This window comes from Mauremys mutica, chromosome 5 (assembly GCF_020497125.1).
Source record: "Mauremys mutica isolate MM-2020 ecotype Southern chromosome 5, ASM2049712v1, whole genome shotgun sequence".
Taxonomy (NCBI): domain Eukaryota; kingdom Metazoa; phylum Chordata; order Testudines; family Geoemydidae; genus Mauremys; species Mauremys mutica.
In genome coordinates, this window is record NC_059076.1 from 76,681,453 (window position 1) to 76,694,781 (window position 13,329).

Consider the following 13,329-nt stretch of genomic DNA (forward strand, 5'->3'; position numbering starts at 1 on the left):
AAAAGAAGGCTGAGGAGATTGCTCTTTTGAAAATACATCAGAGGGATAAATACCAGGGAGGGAGAGGAGTCATTTAAGTTAAGCAGCAATGTGACACAAAAACCCTGGTGCTGGGGCGGGGGAGGTTCTTTTTCATCTGCAGCATGGGGGACTGGTCACTTGTAAGTTTAAACTAGTGTAAATGGTGGATTTGCTGCAACTTGAAGTCTTTTTAAATCATGATTTGAGGACTTCAGCACCTCAGGCAGAGGTGAGGGGTCTATTACAGTAATGGGTGGGTGAGGTTCTGTGGTCTGCAATGTGCAGGCAGGCAAACGAGATGATTATGATGGTCCCTTCTGACCTGAAAGTTATGAGTCTATGAAGTGATTGTTGCAGGGGGGCCCAACCCATGTAGGGTGGTGCCACAGAGACACTTTTTTACAGGGAGGTTAAAAGGCTGAATCTACAAGCACAGTAAAGGCAGCAACTTCTGCTATCATGGAATACTGTGTGTGTGCAGACAGTGGTGCTTTGCATGTTCTCAGATGTAGGCATACTTCCACTGTAATATCAGCACTAGTACTAAAATGGAGAGGCAGGACTTCACTGTTATCAGCATTAGTGCTGGGATACCCTGGTGGGAGCATGTGTGTATATTGAGAGAATGAGGCCATGCAGGCTAACCAATGTGAAACTAGCACAGAATGTTAATATTAGTAATGTTTGTTTACTGAATGCTGTCAGTGTAATGACTCACACATGCTAATGGCTGTTAGTGTGAAGGCAGTATGAGAGTCTCTTGTGGTAGTACCACGATTGCAGGCACTTACCAAAACAAAACAAAAACAAAAAAAAACCACTACCAAAAAACCTCAGCTGGCAAAGCAAGGGTAGTGAGCCTAAGTGACTCATTATGCTAATGAGTGGAATGGAACTAGGAGGAAGACACTGCTATTGGCTATTGATATTGGAGACAGGAGTTAACTGTTTGCTAAGGGAATTTATACAAATAGGTATTTCCACAGAAAAGATGCTTGCCACTCCAAAGAGCTTATAACCTAAATATAAGACAAGAGACAACAGGTAGATTCAACAAACAGATGGCAGGTGGACAGATGGAGCGCAGGTAACAGTGAGATGATTCTGATTAATGTAATAAGCCTACAGGACACGAGCTCCCTAAATATAATCAGTTGTTTTGAAGGCATCGTGGCATAAGTGAGTTTAAGAAGAGACTTGAAAGTGGTTAATATAGTGGTTCTGAAGGCTTTTACAGGGAGCTTCTCTCATGCATGAGAGAAGCATGGGAGGAAGCACAGAGGTGCTTGTTAGAAAATTTGACAAACGGGTAGTCAAAGCTGGCATCACTGACGAAGTAGAGGCAGGGGGTTGATGGCTCTATAGCATTTCGGACTGTAAATGTGTGGGTTTGTTAGAATACTCATTTAGCCATTACTTGCTGTTTTAGATGTTTTGAGCGTGGTTTTATAAGCAATGGAGTACCTGACTTTTCAACATGTGAAATATCCAAAAATTACAGCTTTGCAACATTTAGTTTTGGCTGGAGTACCATCCTAGAGAAAAACTCTCAAATGAGGATGCTTCTTTTCTCACTCAATTTAGCTCACACCAGAACCTCAAAGCAAATGAGATTGGAATTCTCAAAATGTTACATGATTGGTCACATTTTGAATACTTTTTAATTGGATCAGCGCATTCAGCTGATACAGGATACACACGTGCCAATCTGCTTTTGTAGTTTTTTTTATGCTTACACTCTGAGGGGCCCAATTCTGCCCTCATAGCCATTACTTCTAATGACTGAAACTGTGTAAAGCTTCACCTTTGTACTAACAAATCTTTGATTAATACTGGCATCCATACCATGATTGTACACAGCTGAAATGTATTAGATCATTTTTCCTCTGCTTTCACAAAGTCCACTGAAGTCAATAGAAGGCTTTCCAAATTGCACAACTTAAATCCAGAACTGGGCCTCGAGTGACTCCAAATGCCTTCAGAGAACCTGGATTGGTGTATTAATCAAAAGAGTTCTATTTCAGATTTGTCTGATTTTAGAGTTGTTTGGAAAATAGTTTTTTTTTCCTGTTGAAGAAAACGTTGAGGTTTCAGCCAAAATTGGAAACCCATTTTTTGACTAAAAGCTGAAATATTTCAACTGAAAACCAAAATGTTTCAATCCTAAATTGCTGCCTCAGGAAACAATAGTTTAGGTACCTCATGCTCCCATTCTCTGATATGGGCAAGGCTCCCTGGTTGGATTACATCTTCCTTGGTGCATGATGATCTTCCCACTTGGTGAGAGAAAGTGACAGTTGTATGGCCACAATGCATCATGGGAGATGAAGTCCAGCTGGGGAGCTTGGTCCATGCAGGAAAAATGGAAGCATAAGGTACGTAAACTATGACTCCCATGAGGCACTGAAGCAACATTTCAGTATCAAAATATGTTGGTTTTGACTGTTTGTTTTTATCCAAAAATGAAAATTTTCTATGCAAAGCAGACACTATTTATGGAAAATGTTATTTAGCTGAAAACCCAATATTTCATCAAAATACACTTTTTCAGTAGAAAATGTTCAGCCATTTGTATTAATTAATGTCTCATCAGCTTCAGCATCAACATAACAAGCAACCAGTCACTTTAAAGAACAGGATATGAAAGAAGGAAGAATGGAGGAAAAATGTGTTTCTAGAGGAGGAGATTTTCAAAAGCACAAAGATCAATGGCAGTTGGCTTCCTACCTGGTCTTTGTGCCTTTGAAAATCTATTCATAATCTGGAGTTTTTCTTCACTGAGGATTTCTTGGTTAAAGACACAGGCATGTGGTTGTTGGAACAATGGTGGTACATGTACTGCTGTGTCCAAATGACATACAGGTCTTTGATTTCTTTTTCTACTATCTAGCCAGCCAGCAGCAATCAGTTGTATGTGTGTGTGTGTGTGTGTGTGTGTTTTGTTTTTTGGAAGTAGGGGCAAAATGAGCCAAGGTCCATGAACAGATAGTTGTGACTGGCATCAATCCTCCTTTGTCAAAAGAAGATCAGTTGCTCTTACTTTCTTTCTTCACTGAGCCATTATCAGTGTCACTATTAGGCAAATGAGTTAGCTGAGTTTACTGTGGTCAGTAAAAATACATTTTTGCTCAGAATGACCTGCGGTTGTTTGAGTTATTCTGTTCTTGTCGTTTTCTGAAATGCTGCTTAAGAACATTCCTCCTCCTCCTTCTCCCGTCAGAAAATTTCATAAGAAAAACAAAACAACTTCTGTAAAACTTCATTAAGGATTATTTAAGGTTACTCAAACACATAAACCACCAACGCAACCACAAAAAAGCCTGGAAACGAAGTCTTCACCTACCCATTACAATTTACAACCGTGATTTCATCTTTATCACACTTCATTGCCCACATCTACTCACAAAACACATGCCAGTCTCCCTTCATGGAAAACATGCAACCTGATGTTTTCTGATTGCTCAGATAATAAACAGTTATAGCCTTAAAATGGGTGGTTGGAATGTGCAGTGCAGATTTTAAGTTGTTTAAGAGTTGTATTGGATAGAAGGAATTGTTTTAAGTGGAAACAGTTTGTAGTGACTCGAGGTTTACAATTTGGGGACATTTTTGTTTGTAGTATGTAGTAGTGCTATTTGGGTAGTGTAATAAGGAAGTATGGTATGCGTTGTTCATTTTTTTTCAGTAGTTGTCTGTGGTCAGCATTAAGTTTGCATGTTTTTATGTGACCATGAAGGGAGGAGGCATATGTGCTGTAGGTGGTATATATTGATGAGGTAATGTGAGGAAGGCAAAACCATCTCGGTAGGTTGCAAAAAGTGGGTGGGAACTGAACTAGTGATTTTCTGGTTATTATGCCTGTGTTGGTATTGTATGTTTTGTGGAGCAATGAATGGGAACGTTGGATATCACTGGCAGCAGTGCCATGTGTACCCAAAGGGCAGTGAGCAGGGATGTTGCTGAGTGATGATAGCACAGTTGGAAACAGGATGAGATTGGCCATTGTTATGTTCTGTTGCTGGAACTGTTATGTTCCTATATCTGGAAGCAGTTACAAGTTTCCAAATGTCCCTCACTATCTGTACTTAGAGGGGTACATTTTCAATTACATATAGAGCACCCAGGAGACTCGGACAAGTCTGCTTCTGCATACCATGATGAAACTTCAGCAGTTAATGTTAATATATCTCACAGGCTGTCTCCTGATTGTGTTATTTACAGCAAACCTCAGGCATTGTCTACACATTAAGTCAACTTTATCTAATTCAACCATGAGCCTCTTAATTAATTAAGTCAATTGTGCGTGGCCACACCATGCTCATTGTCTCAATGGAGTGCGTCCTCACTCTCAGTGCCTGCATTGATGCACAAAGCGGTGCATCGTGGGCAGCTGTCCCAAAGTGCAATTTGCTGCAGTGTGTTTTGAGAAGTTTGTGCAATGCCTTATGGGACCAAAACATTGTCGCAGGGAAGAATGGGAACATTGCATCGGAATCCCATAATGCGCTGTGCTCAATAGAAAACAACCCAGCATTTTTTGTGCCTTAAAACTGTCGCATGTATGCCATAACCCCAGAAGCATGGAGCCTGCTCAGTTATGCACTCTCGTTGAGCATCTCAAACACCTCACGCCTTCTCCTGCAGTATTTCCAGGACCGAAGTAGGGTCCGTCTCACAGAACATAGTAATGTCCTGCGAGCAGCCCTGCTGCAAGACATTGGAAAAAAAATTCACAGTTGCTGCTGGCAATTACAGAGCAGCTGCACTCTGAGTGCCATTTCTGGTCCCGTGAAACAAGCACTGACTGGTGGGACCACATCATTTTGCAGGTATGGGATGGTGAGCAGTGGGTGCAGAACTTTTGAATGTGGAAGGCCACCTTCCAGGAATTTTGTACAGAGCTTTCCCCTGCCTTGCAGTTCACCAACACAAAAATGAGAGCTGGTCTGACAGTGGAGAAGCGAGTGGCAATCGCTATTTGGAACCTTGCAATGCAAGACAATTACCGATCAGTGGGGAATCAATTTGCAGTCAGTAAATCAACTGTGGGAGCTGCTGTGCCACAAGTGTGCAGGGCCATTAATCAACTTCTGCTATGAAAGGTAGTGAGTCTGGGAAATGTGCAGGACATAGTGGATAGTTTTGCTGTGATGGGGTTTCCTAACTGCTGTGGGGCGATAGATGGCATGCATATCCCCATCTTGGCACCAGACCACCTTGCCAAAGAGTACATAAACTGAAAGGGATATTTTTCAATGGTGTTGCAAGTGCTGGTGGATCACAGGGAGCATTTCACCGACATCAATGTAGGATGGCTGGGAAAGGTTCATGATGTGCATATCTTTAGGAACTTGGGTCTGTTCAAAAAGCTGCAATCTGGGACTTTCTTTCCAGGCCACAAAATGAACATTGACGATGTGGAGATGCTGATAGTTATCCTGGGGGACCCAGTCTACCCCTTTCTCCCACGGCTTATGAAGCCATACACCAGTGGTCTGGACAGCAGTAAGGAACAGTTCAACTATAGACTTAGCAAGTGCAGAATGGTGGTTGAATGTGCCTTTGGTCATTTCAAAAGGCGCTGGAGAAGTTTACTAACAAGGTTGACCTTAGTGAAGAGAACATCCTCAGGGTTATAGCTGCCTGCTGTGTTCTCCATAATATCTGTGGGGGAAAAAAGGCGGGAAATTTTCTGCAGGGGTAGGCAGTTGAGCCAGATTGCATGGCAGCCATTTTTGAGGAGCCAGACACATGGGCGATAAGAAGAGCACAGCAAGGAGTGCTGCGTATCCGCGAGGCTTTGAAAAGCCGTTTCAATAATGAGTCACAGTAATGTGAGCTGCTTGTCTGCATTGTGCTTTTCCAAACCTTGACCTGGCTTGTATCAGTGTCCCTGTAAAGCCAACCCCCGCCCAAGCCCAATGCTTCTACTCAATAAAAAAAACCATTTATTTCTTGAATCCATTTACTTTATTTAACAAACAAAGTAGAGACAGAGAACAGAAAAAAAGGTAACCTTGGGGAAAAGGGGTTGTAAAGTTGGAACAAGAGAAACATTTTCATCTGTGTAATATACCATCACATTCCAGACCATCAAAGGTCTGTAAATGGGCGCCTTCTGTTCCCTGTACCTTTCCCTGAGTTAAGTGAAAGAGATAATGGACTTTTTGCCCATGCCTCAGGGAACACTTGGGGGAGGGTGATTCTGCACCAGCCAATGCTGGCTAGCTGTCCACCAGGGTCTGCAAAGGGACTCTACTCTCCTTCTCTTCCTGCAGTTCAACCAGATGCCTCAACATGTCTGCTTGGTCCCTCATAATCCGAAGCATCTCATCCTGTGCCACACACTCTTGCTCATTGGAAGCTTTCCTGCTCTCCATGTCTAACTTCTTGGACAGTGAAATCCTCCATGCTCTCAGCTCTGTGTCAGCTGTCCCGGAGGCATTCATGATCTTGGTAAACATGTACTCCCGCATTCTCTATCTCCTCCTTCTAATCAGCAAAAGTCTGCTTTCAGGTGTTGATGACATGCCGAAGGATATATTTCCAGCTGTCAGTCATGGGGGGAAAAAATAAAGGAACCATTGTACATAAATAAAATAAAAAAACCCCTTATTACACTAGGTGTAAACCATAACATAATCAGAATCCATAACCATTCACTGTGACATTTTGCTGTTCCAGCCATGGCGAGTAGCCCCCACCCCGGTCATGGGTGAGTGCACTTTTAATGAAGTTTATGGCAGGCTCATGTCGGGAGCAGAGGTAGCTAGTCGAACAATGGCTCTTCCCCATAGCACCATGGGAAGCTGTTTATGAGTGGAGTGCGGGGGAAAACGTTTTCACTCCCAAATTGTGGACTCTCTCATGAGGGGCCACAGTCCCTTATCAGCCACTTTAAACTACTTGCCGACCCATGCTGAGCACAGTAAAGGCACATTAGTGGTTTGGTGATCCGGAATGTCTGGGGGTAGGGTGGGTCTACATGATCCCCCCCCTTTTTTTTTTCTTGTAAGAGCACTTTTAATGAGAACTTCTCTCATTTCCCCTAGGTGACCCTATGTGATATCAGTCTCCTGAGGGTAACAGAGGTGGAAATGAAAGACATGCTGCAAGCATATGGGTATAGACCTGGTCCTTATCCTGCTATACTGTGTACTGCAATGATGCCAGCAGAATTTATTCAGGAGTTGTGTGGAAAAGTGTCCTACCCTGGTGGAAGAAATAAGACTGCCCTGCCCAGAAACCTTCTGCAAAGGATTGCAGAGTACCTCTATGAAAGTTTCCTAAAGATATCCATGGAGGATTCCTGAGCTATCAAAGTTCACATAAACAGTCTTTTCTGGAGTGGCCTCTTGTAAGCAGAGAACCACAGTACCTCACTTTTTCTTCACAGTAAACATGCAATACCACCAAATGTATGTGCCCACTAAAGTTTAACTGGACTTTGATTGTAACTGTATATTCACCAGAGGTGCCTTCCCTGACATCATGGTCAGCCACTGTGATGTCCTGCGACCCACAGGGCTCCAGAGTAAAAATATTTCCTGGCTCTCTGGGAGAATGGATCCACCACTCACCTGTCTCCCATTCTCTTCCTCCTCATCCACATCCACCATATCGTCCTCCTTGTTGTTCTTAGACTCACACACCTGTGAGGTGTCCACGTTGCTTGTGAGAGTGCTGGTAGGGTCACCCACGAGAATCGCATGCACCTCCCTTGTCTGCTGATACGCTTGTCGAGGTTCTTTTACTTTCACACGGCACTGCTGTGTCCCCCTCATGTAGCCCTTCTCCCCCATTTCACAAGCAATCTTTGCATAGGTGTCAGCGTTTCTTCTGCTGGATCGGAGCTCTGCCTGCACAGACTCTTCTCCCCACACAGTAGTGAGATCCACCAACCAGGCTGGAGTACTTTTGGGGCATGTAGTCTCCATGATCAGCTGTGCTCAAGCTGGCATGCTCTCAGTGCTGATCAAACAGGAAATAGGAAATCAAAAATTTCCAGGGCTTTAGCAGGGGAAAGACTCTTTCCTGTGTACCTGGCTGCAGTGCAGCAGAGTTGAGAATGATCTCCAGAGCGGTCACAGATGAGCATTGTGGGACACCACCTTGAGGACAATTAAGTCGAATTACACAACACTGCATCTGCACTACCTCACAGCTGACCCATGAAAATGGAATTCTCACTATGCCTCTCGCAGAAGTGGATTACAGAAGTCGACATTAGAGGTGACTTAGGTCGTCGCAAAGGGCCCGGTAGTGTAGACACATACATTAACAGGTCAACTTAAGGTGGCTTCCTTCGACCTAACTTTTTAGTGTAGACCAGGCCACAGAAAAGAGCTTCATATCATGTGTTGTAACTACATCTATATTGAAATGATAGCATTTGTTAAGTGCCCAGCTATCTGCAGTTGTGAAGCATCTTTTTTTAATTAACCCATTTAAATCGACTCTGATGTATGCTTGAGTGAGAGGTTTTAGTTTTCAAAAATGATTTCCTCATACTATGTTTTTCATGGAGTATCAGTGCACAGATTCACATTAAGTGCCGTAGATAAACAATGAGTCCTCAAGCGCAAACTGCACATAAGTGATCACATATTAGCATAACATAATGGATGGAAATGAAACACTTGGGTTATTAGATTCTCTTGCCAGCAACTATTATTGCCCACACAACAGTGGATAATCATGATACCCACTGTAGAAAATGGAAGACAAAAAAGATGTAAAGACTAAAACAACGTCCCCCATCCTCCAAAAAACAAAAAAAATCTTCCAGTTTTATGGCATTAACCCCAAGATGAAGACTGGAAAACAAAATAAAGCCTCCAGGCTAGACCATGAGCTGGACCTCCTGAGATGTGTGTCCTGAAGGCACAGCCTGGGGGGAGTGAACACAAAGGTGACTTTTTAAGTTATCTTTGTGCTGCCCTGTTTCTGCTTGTGCTGGGGAACAGTGTGCTTCCTGATGTAATGCAGTCTCCTCACAGTTGCCTATGGACTGCTCCTCAGTCTAGAATGGATAGGCACCGACTTCCTCTCTACCCAGGGGTGTGTGTGTGCTTGACCTCCACCTCAGGCCTGCCCACACTACACCCCTTCCTCTAAGGAACCATTAAGTAACAGTCAACATATTTAGGTGACCCAAAATATTATCCCTAATTTTGCGCCATACTTCTCAGAAGTCCATAATTTGAAAGGACGTGATTCATGTCCCAAAATTAACTACATCCCACACAAATTGGTTGTTCTCTCACATTAATTTTTGAAAATTATTTCCATCACAAAAAAAGAAGTTAGGGATCCCTCCCCCCCACTAAAGGAATTGAATCCCACAATAGTTTGTTTCCTGCATGAATAATTTTTGCATTGACTTCAAAGACTTGAAGTCTTTGTTGACCATTGAATCCCACATTTGGGCCTTGGCAGGTTGTTTTTTTCCAGTTTCCCCATTAGTAATAACAAGGACAATAATACTTTATTTACTAAAAGCACAGTGGTATCATCTATAGGAGTACAGAGGTGGGACACAAGCTGGAACTTGTGAGGGTGAGGGATAAAGTCTGCTGAAAGCATATTTCCTACCTGTTAAAATCAAAAATAAATTGTGACATGGCAATTTCCTGCAATATACTGGACAAAACTTATTGGTGTGTTTTTTATTTATTTAAACAAAATTTTTCAAAAGGGAGGGTGGAATCCTGGGGATTTTAGCTTTTGCTATGTGTATTTTTAATAAAGACTGTACTTGTGGATTGAGAATTGGACAGTCACATTTTTATACAATGACAAATCATAAATGACTATTTTATACTTTTAGTATTGAAAAAGCAATGCCTAGTATTTTCTATATACAGATTTAACTACTGCGACACATCTTTCAAATAATTCTGGGGGTGATGGAGTATAAGGCCATACTCTTTGTAGGAAGGACTCTTTGTAGGAAGACCCCTGTGCCCACGTGAAGCCCTACTGAAGTTAATGCGGCTCCACACAGGTACAAGGCTCTGCCCTCATAGTCACTTGCAGAACAATGAAGCCTGGCTGACCCATCTCTGCATAACTAATGTATTTCAGATGTCTATCTTTCCTAAATAAACTTTTATAAGAAAATTTAGAAATCTTTTCAACCATCGGGCAACTGTTTTGTTTCATTATGTTAATGCTTTCAGGGCATAGTATTGTGTGTGTGTGTGTGTGTGTGTGTGTGTGTGTGTGTGTGTGTGTTTTGTAGTGTTATAACCTTCAGATGAGTTAAATGATGTATTTAAAACAACAGAAAATAGCAGCAGCTGTCTTTCCAGTTGTAATGGACTAAGAAACTCTCCTACCTGTATTGTAATGTTTGGTGCAATAACATAAATCTTTCTCTTCTTTCAACAGAAACTGTGGCAGAGTGAGCCCTTCTGCTACCTGTACAGCTCCCTTTTCTTGCCATTCAAAAATGAGATCGTTCATTGTATATCCAACTAGAAAAACAAACAGAACAACAACCCATAAATCTCCTGCAAAGTTTTTTAAATGTGTGATGCACCAAATACCAATGTCCTATACAAATTATATGAGATGAGAAAAATAGCAGGTTCCACTATATCAGTCAGCCAAAGGGGATCAGCACTCATCTCAGTCATGCAGATCTAGGCTGACAGTTATTTATGTGGATCCTCCTAAAAACATATGGTCAAATAGATTGAGAGGGAGATTTTCAAAAGTGCCTAAGGAAGTTGGATACCTAACTCCCTTGGGTGCTTTTGAAAACCTCACCCTTTGTTTATTATGGAGAATACAGGCCCATTGATTTAAATCTTGTGAAGCTGTAGTATAGTTTTGAAATAGTGCCTTATACACTCTTTTATTTTTCCTGGATCTAAATGGCTCTGAAACAATTTAGGCCCCAATCAGGTGAAAATATACAGGTGAGTCCAGCAGTTCTCTTTCCAGGAGTAAGGCCATAGTTGGCTTGAAAAGATATTTTTTTCTTTGAAGCAGGTGCAAGACCAGAAGAAAAACTATTGTGATTAACTACCAAATCAGCATCAGACTGTGATAATATTCCTACATGCCTGCCTCCCTATCCCCACAGCTCTATGTTTAAAAACAAACAAACAAAAAACCTCTTACTGTACAAGTCAGTCCAAGTAGCTGTTTACACAGAATCAGTGGTATAACAATCCATGTCATGGCCAGACAGTGGAAATATTAACCCAGGGCCAGATTCTGGCTGATTGGTCAGCAGGTGGCCAAGTTGAGGGTGAGCACAAGGAGCTACACACACAAACCATGCCTAGTAGCTTCCTGGAATCCCATGGGGGTAAACAGCCCCTACTCTCTCTCTGCACTGCAGGTGTTCACTTTCTGAAGATAAGTGGGGAGGTGCAAAGTATGTGTGGGGATATGTTCCTTTCATTTCTCCCTCCCCTCCAACCCTATGTTCCAGAACTGGCTGGATATGAATCTAGCAGCATGTGGCACCCTCTGTGAGGGCAGCAAAGTTACTGCTCCAGCATGCCCCAGAAGCTTCTAGAAGAAATACTGCTCATGGGCGCCGGCTTCCCCACTTTCTCTTGGGTGCTCAATCCCCACCCTGGCCCTGCCCCTACTCCACCTCTTCCATGTGGCCCTGCCCCACCTCCATTCCAACCCCTTCACCAAAGTCTCCGCCCCCTCCCTGCCCATATTCCAATCCCTTCTCCAAATCCTGGCCCCACCTCTTCCCCTGAGGGGGCCACATTCCTGCTTCTCCCCCTCCCTCCCAGAACACCTCCAAACAGCTGTTTGGCAGAGGCCGGGGGAAGTGCTGGAAGGTAGGTGGAGGAGCAGGGATGCGGCGCACTAGGGGAGGGATGTAAGGGGAACTTGGCTGCCAGTGGGTGCTCTGCTAATTTTTCCCTGTGGGTTCCCCAGCCCCAGAGCACCCACGGAGTTGGCACCTCTGATACTGCTAGAATTCCTGCTGGGTTTTCCATCCAGAGAACTGAAACCTCCAACATACCTTCCCTGCACAATGCTGAATTGTTCTCTAAATTTCCTTCTAAGGAGCTGATGGAGTTCTCATGGTTTTGAACTCTGCATGCTAACTCCCTCCTTCCCACCCAAAATCAGTGCTGGAAAGTAGCCTTTCCCAAAACCTAACCGCCTTGAACAATAGGAAAATGGAAATTGGAACCCAGATCCAAATTTCACAAGTGGCTCCTTTCATTATGATGGACTGAACCACCAGGGACTTTAGGTGTTCAAAGTCCATTCTGAATTATGTGGCTTCAGCCCATCTCTAATTTTAAAAGTTTTTTAGCCTTTTTAGAATGCTGACTTAGTCAGATGCAAGAAAGACAACATATTGTTCGCATCAACCACGGAGAACTGGAAAGCTCTTTTAGTCTTACAATATATGTTCAAAATTTTCTTCTGGATAACCCTTCTCTCCCAAACATTGAAATCTTCTGAGTCTCAGTCAAGGAATTTTTTTTAATTACTTCCTGATGTGTGAGAAAATCCATGAGTTTTGTCTCCTTCACCATTCGGTGACAATTACTACTTGTCTGAGCAATGTTTAGATATACATACTTAGACATAATATACTGAAAGTCTGAGTTAGCAGCTGAAAGAAATGTCTGAGACAAACCACTTATTGTGTACTCTAACCAGACAGTGTTCATACATCACACTAGTTAAATCCTTTTAACACAGTTTGCCATAATTCTCAACACTTCTGTGCCTCCAACTGTTCCTCGTGTTTCCCTTAGGCAGCATTGTATACAAATTCTCCACAAACATTCCGTGTCACAATTATTTGATTAACTGTTATCTTTCGGGGGGGGGGGGGGTTCAAGGAGTGTGTGGAAGAAGAGACCACAAAATTGTATTTGAAGTAGACGCATTACATACCCATAGTTAAGATTAGACCTCGTGTCATAGAGTTCATTTTATTTCTTCATTACATTTGTGATTAAACTCTTATTTTTCTGTCTTGTTTGCCACACATGACATTCTGTAATATAACCAGCTTTAAAGTCCACCACTGAAGGCTCAAAACTATGAAACCTCAAAACTATAGCTCCTATAAAACTTTGCATGCATTCAGACAAAAAACATCTCTGTGTATAAACAGATTATCATTTGAAGCATGTACATTATAGCTAGGAGAAATATCCCTGGAGGAAAAGTCATTGAACTGACAAGAAACAACTGCTGTGTCAAAATGTATTTCACTAAATCAAAGCCATTCATTTATAATACATGTTTTTAATTACTATCTATCTTGGCCATCTATTTTTATATTATACAGTATGTTTAGCATAA

The 13,329-nt window shown here is 42.4% G+C and overlaps 1 protein-coding gene across 2 annotated transcripts in view; it reads right to left on the bottom strand.

Moving 5' to 3' along the window:
• GLRA3 (glycine receptor alpha 3) overlaps positions 1-13,329 on the bottom strand; it is a 139,279-nt gene that overhangs the window by 25,459 nt on the left and 100,491 nt on the right. For both annotated transcript variants that reach the window (XM_045017389.1, XM_045017390.1), the window contains one exon: positions 10,362-10,499. In XM_045017389.1, coding sequence (XP_044873324.1) covers positions 10,362-10,499 — 138 coding nt within the window. The remainder of the gene's footprint in view (positions 1-10,361; positions 10,500-13,329) is intronic.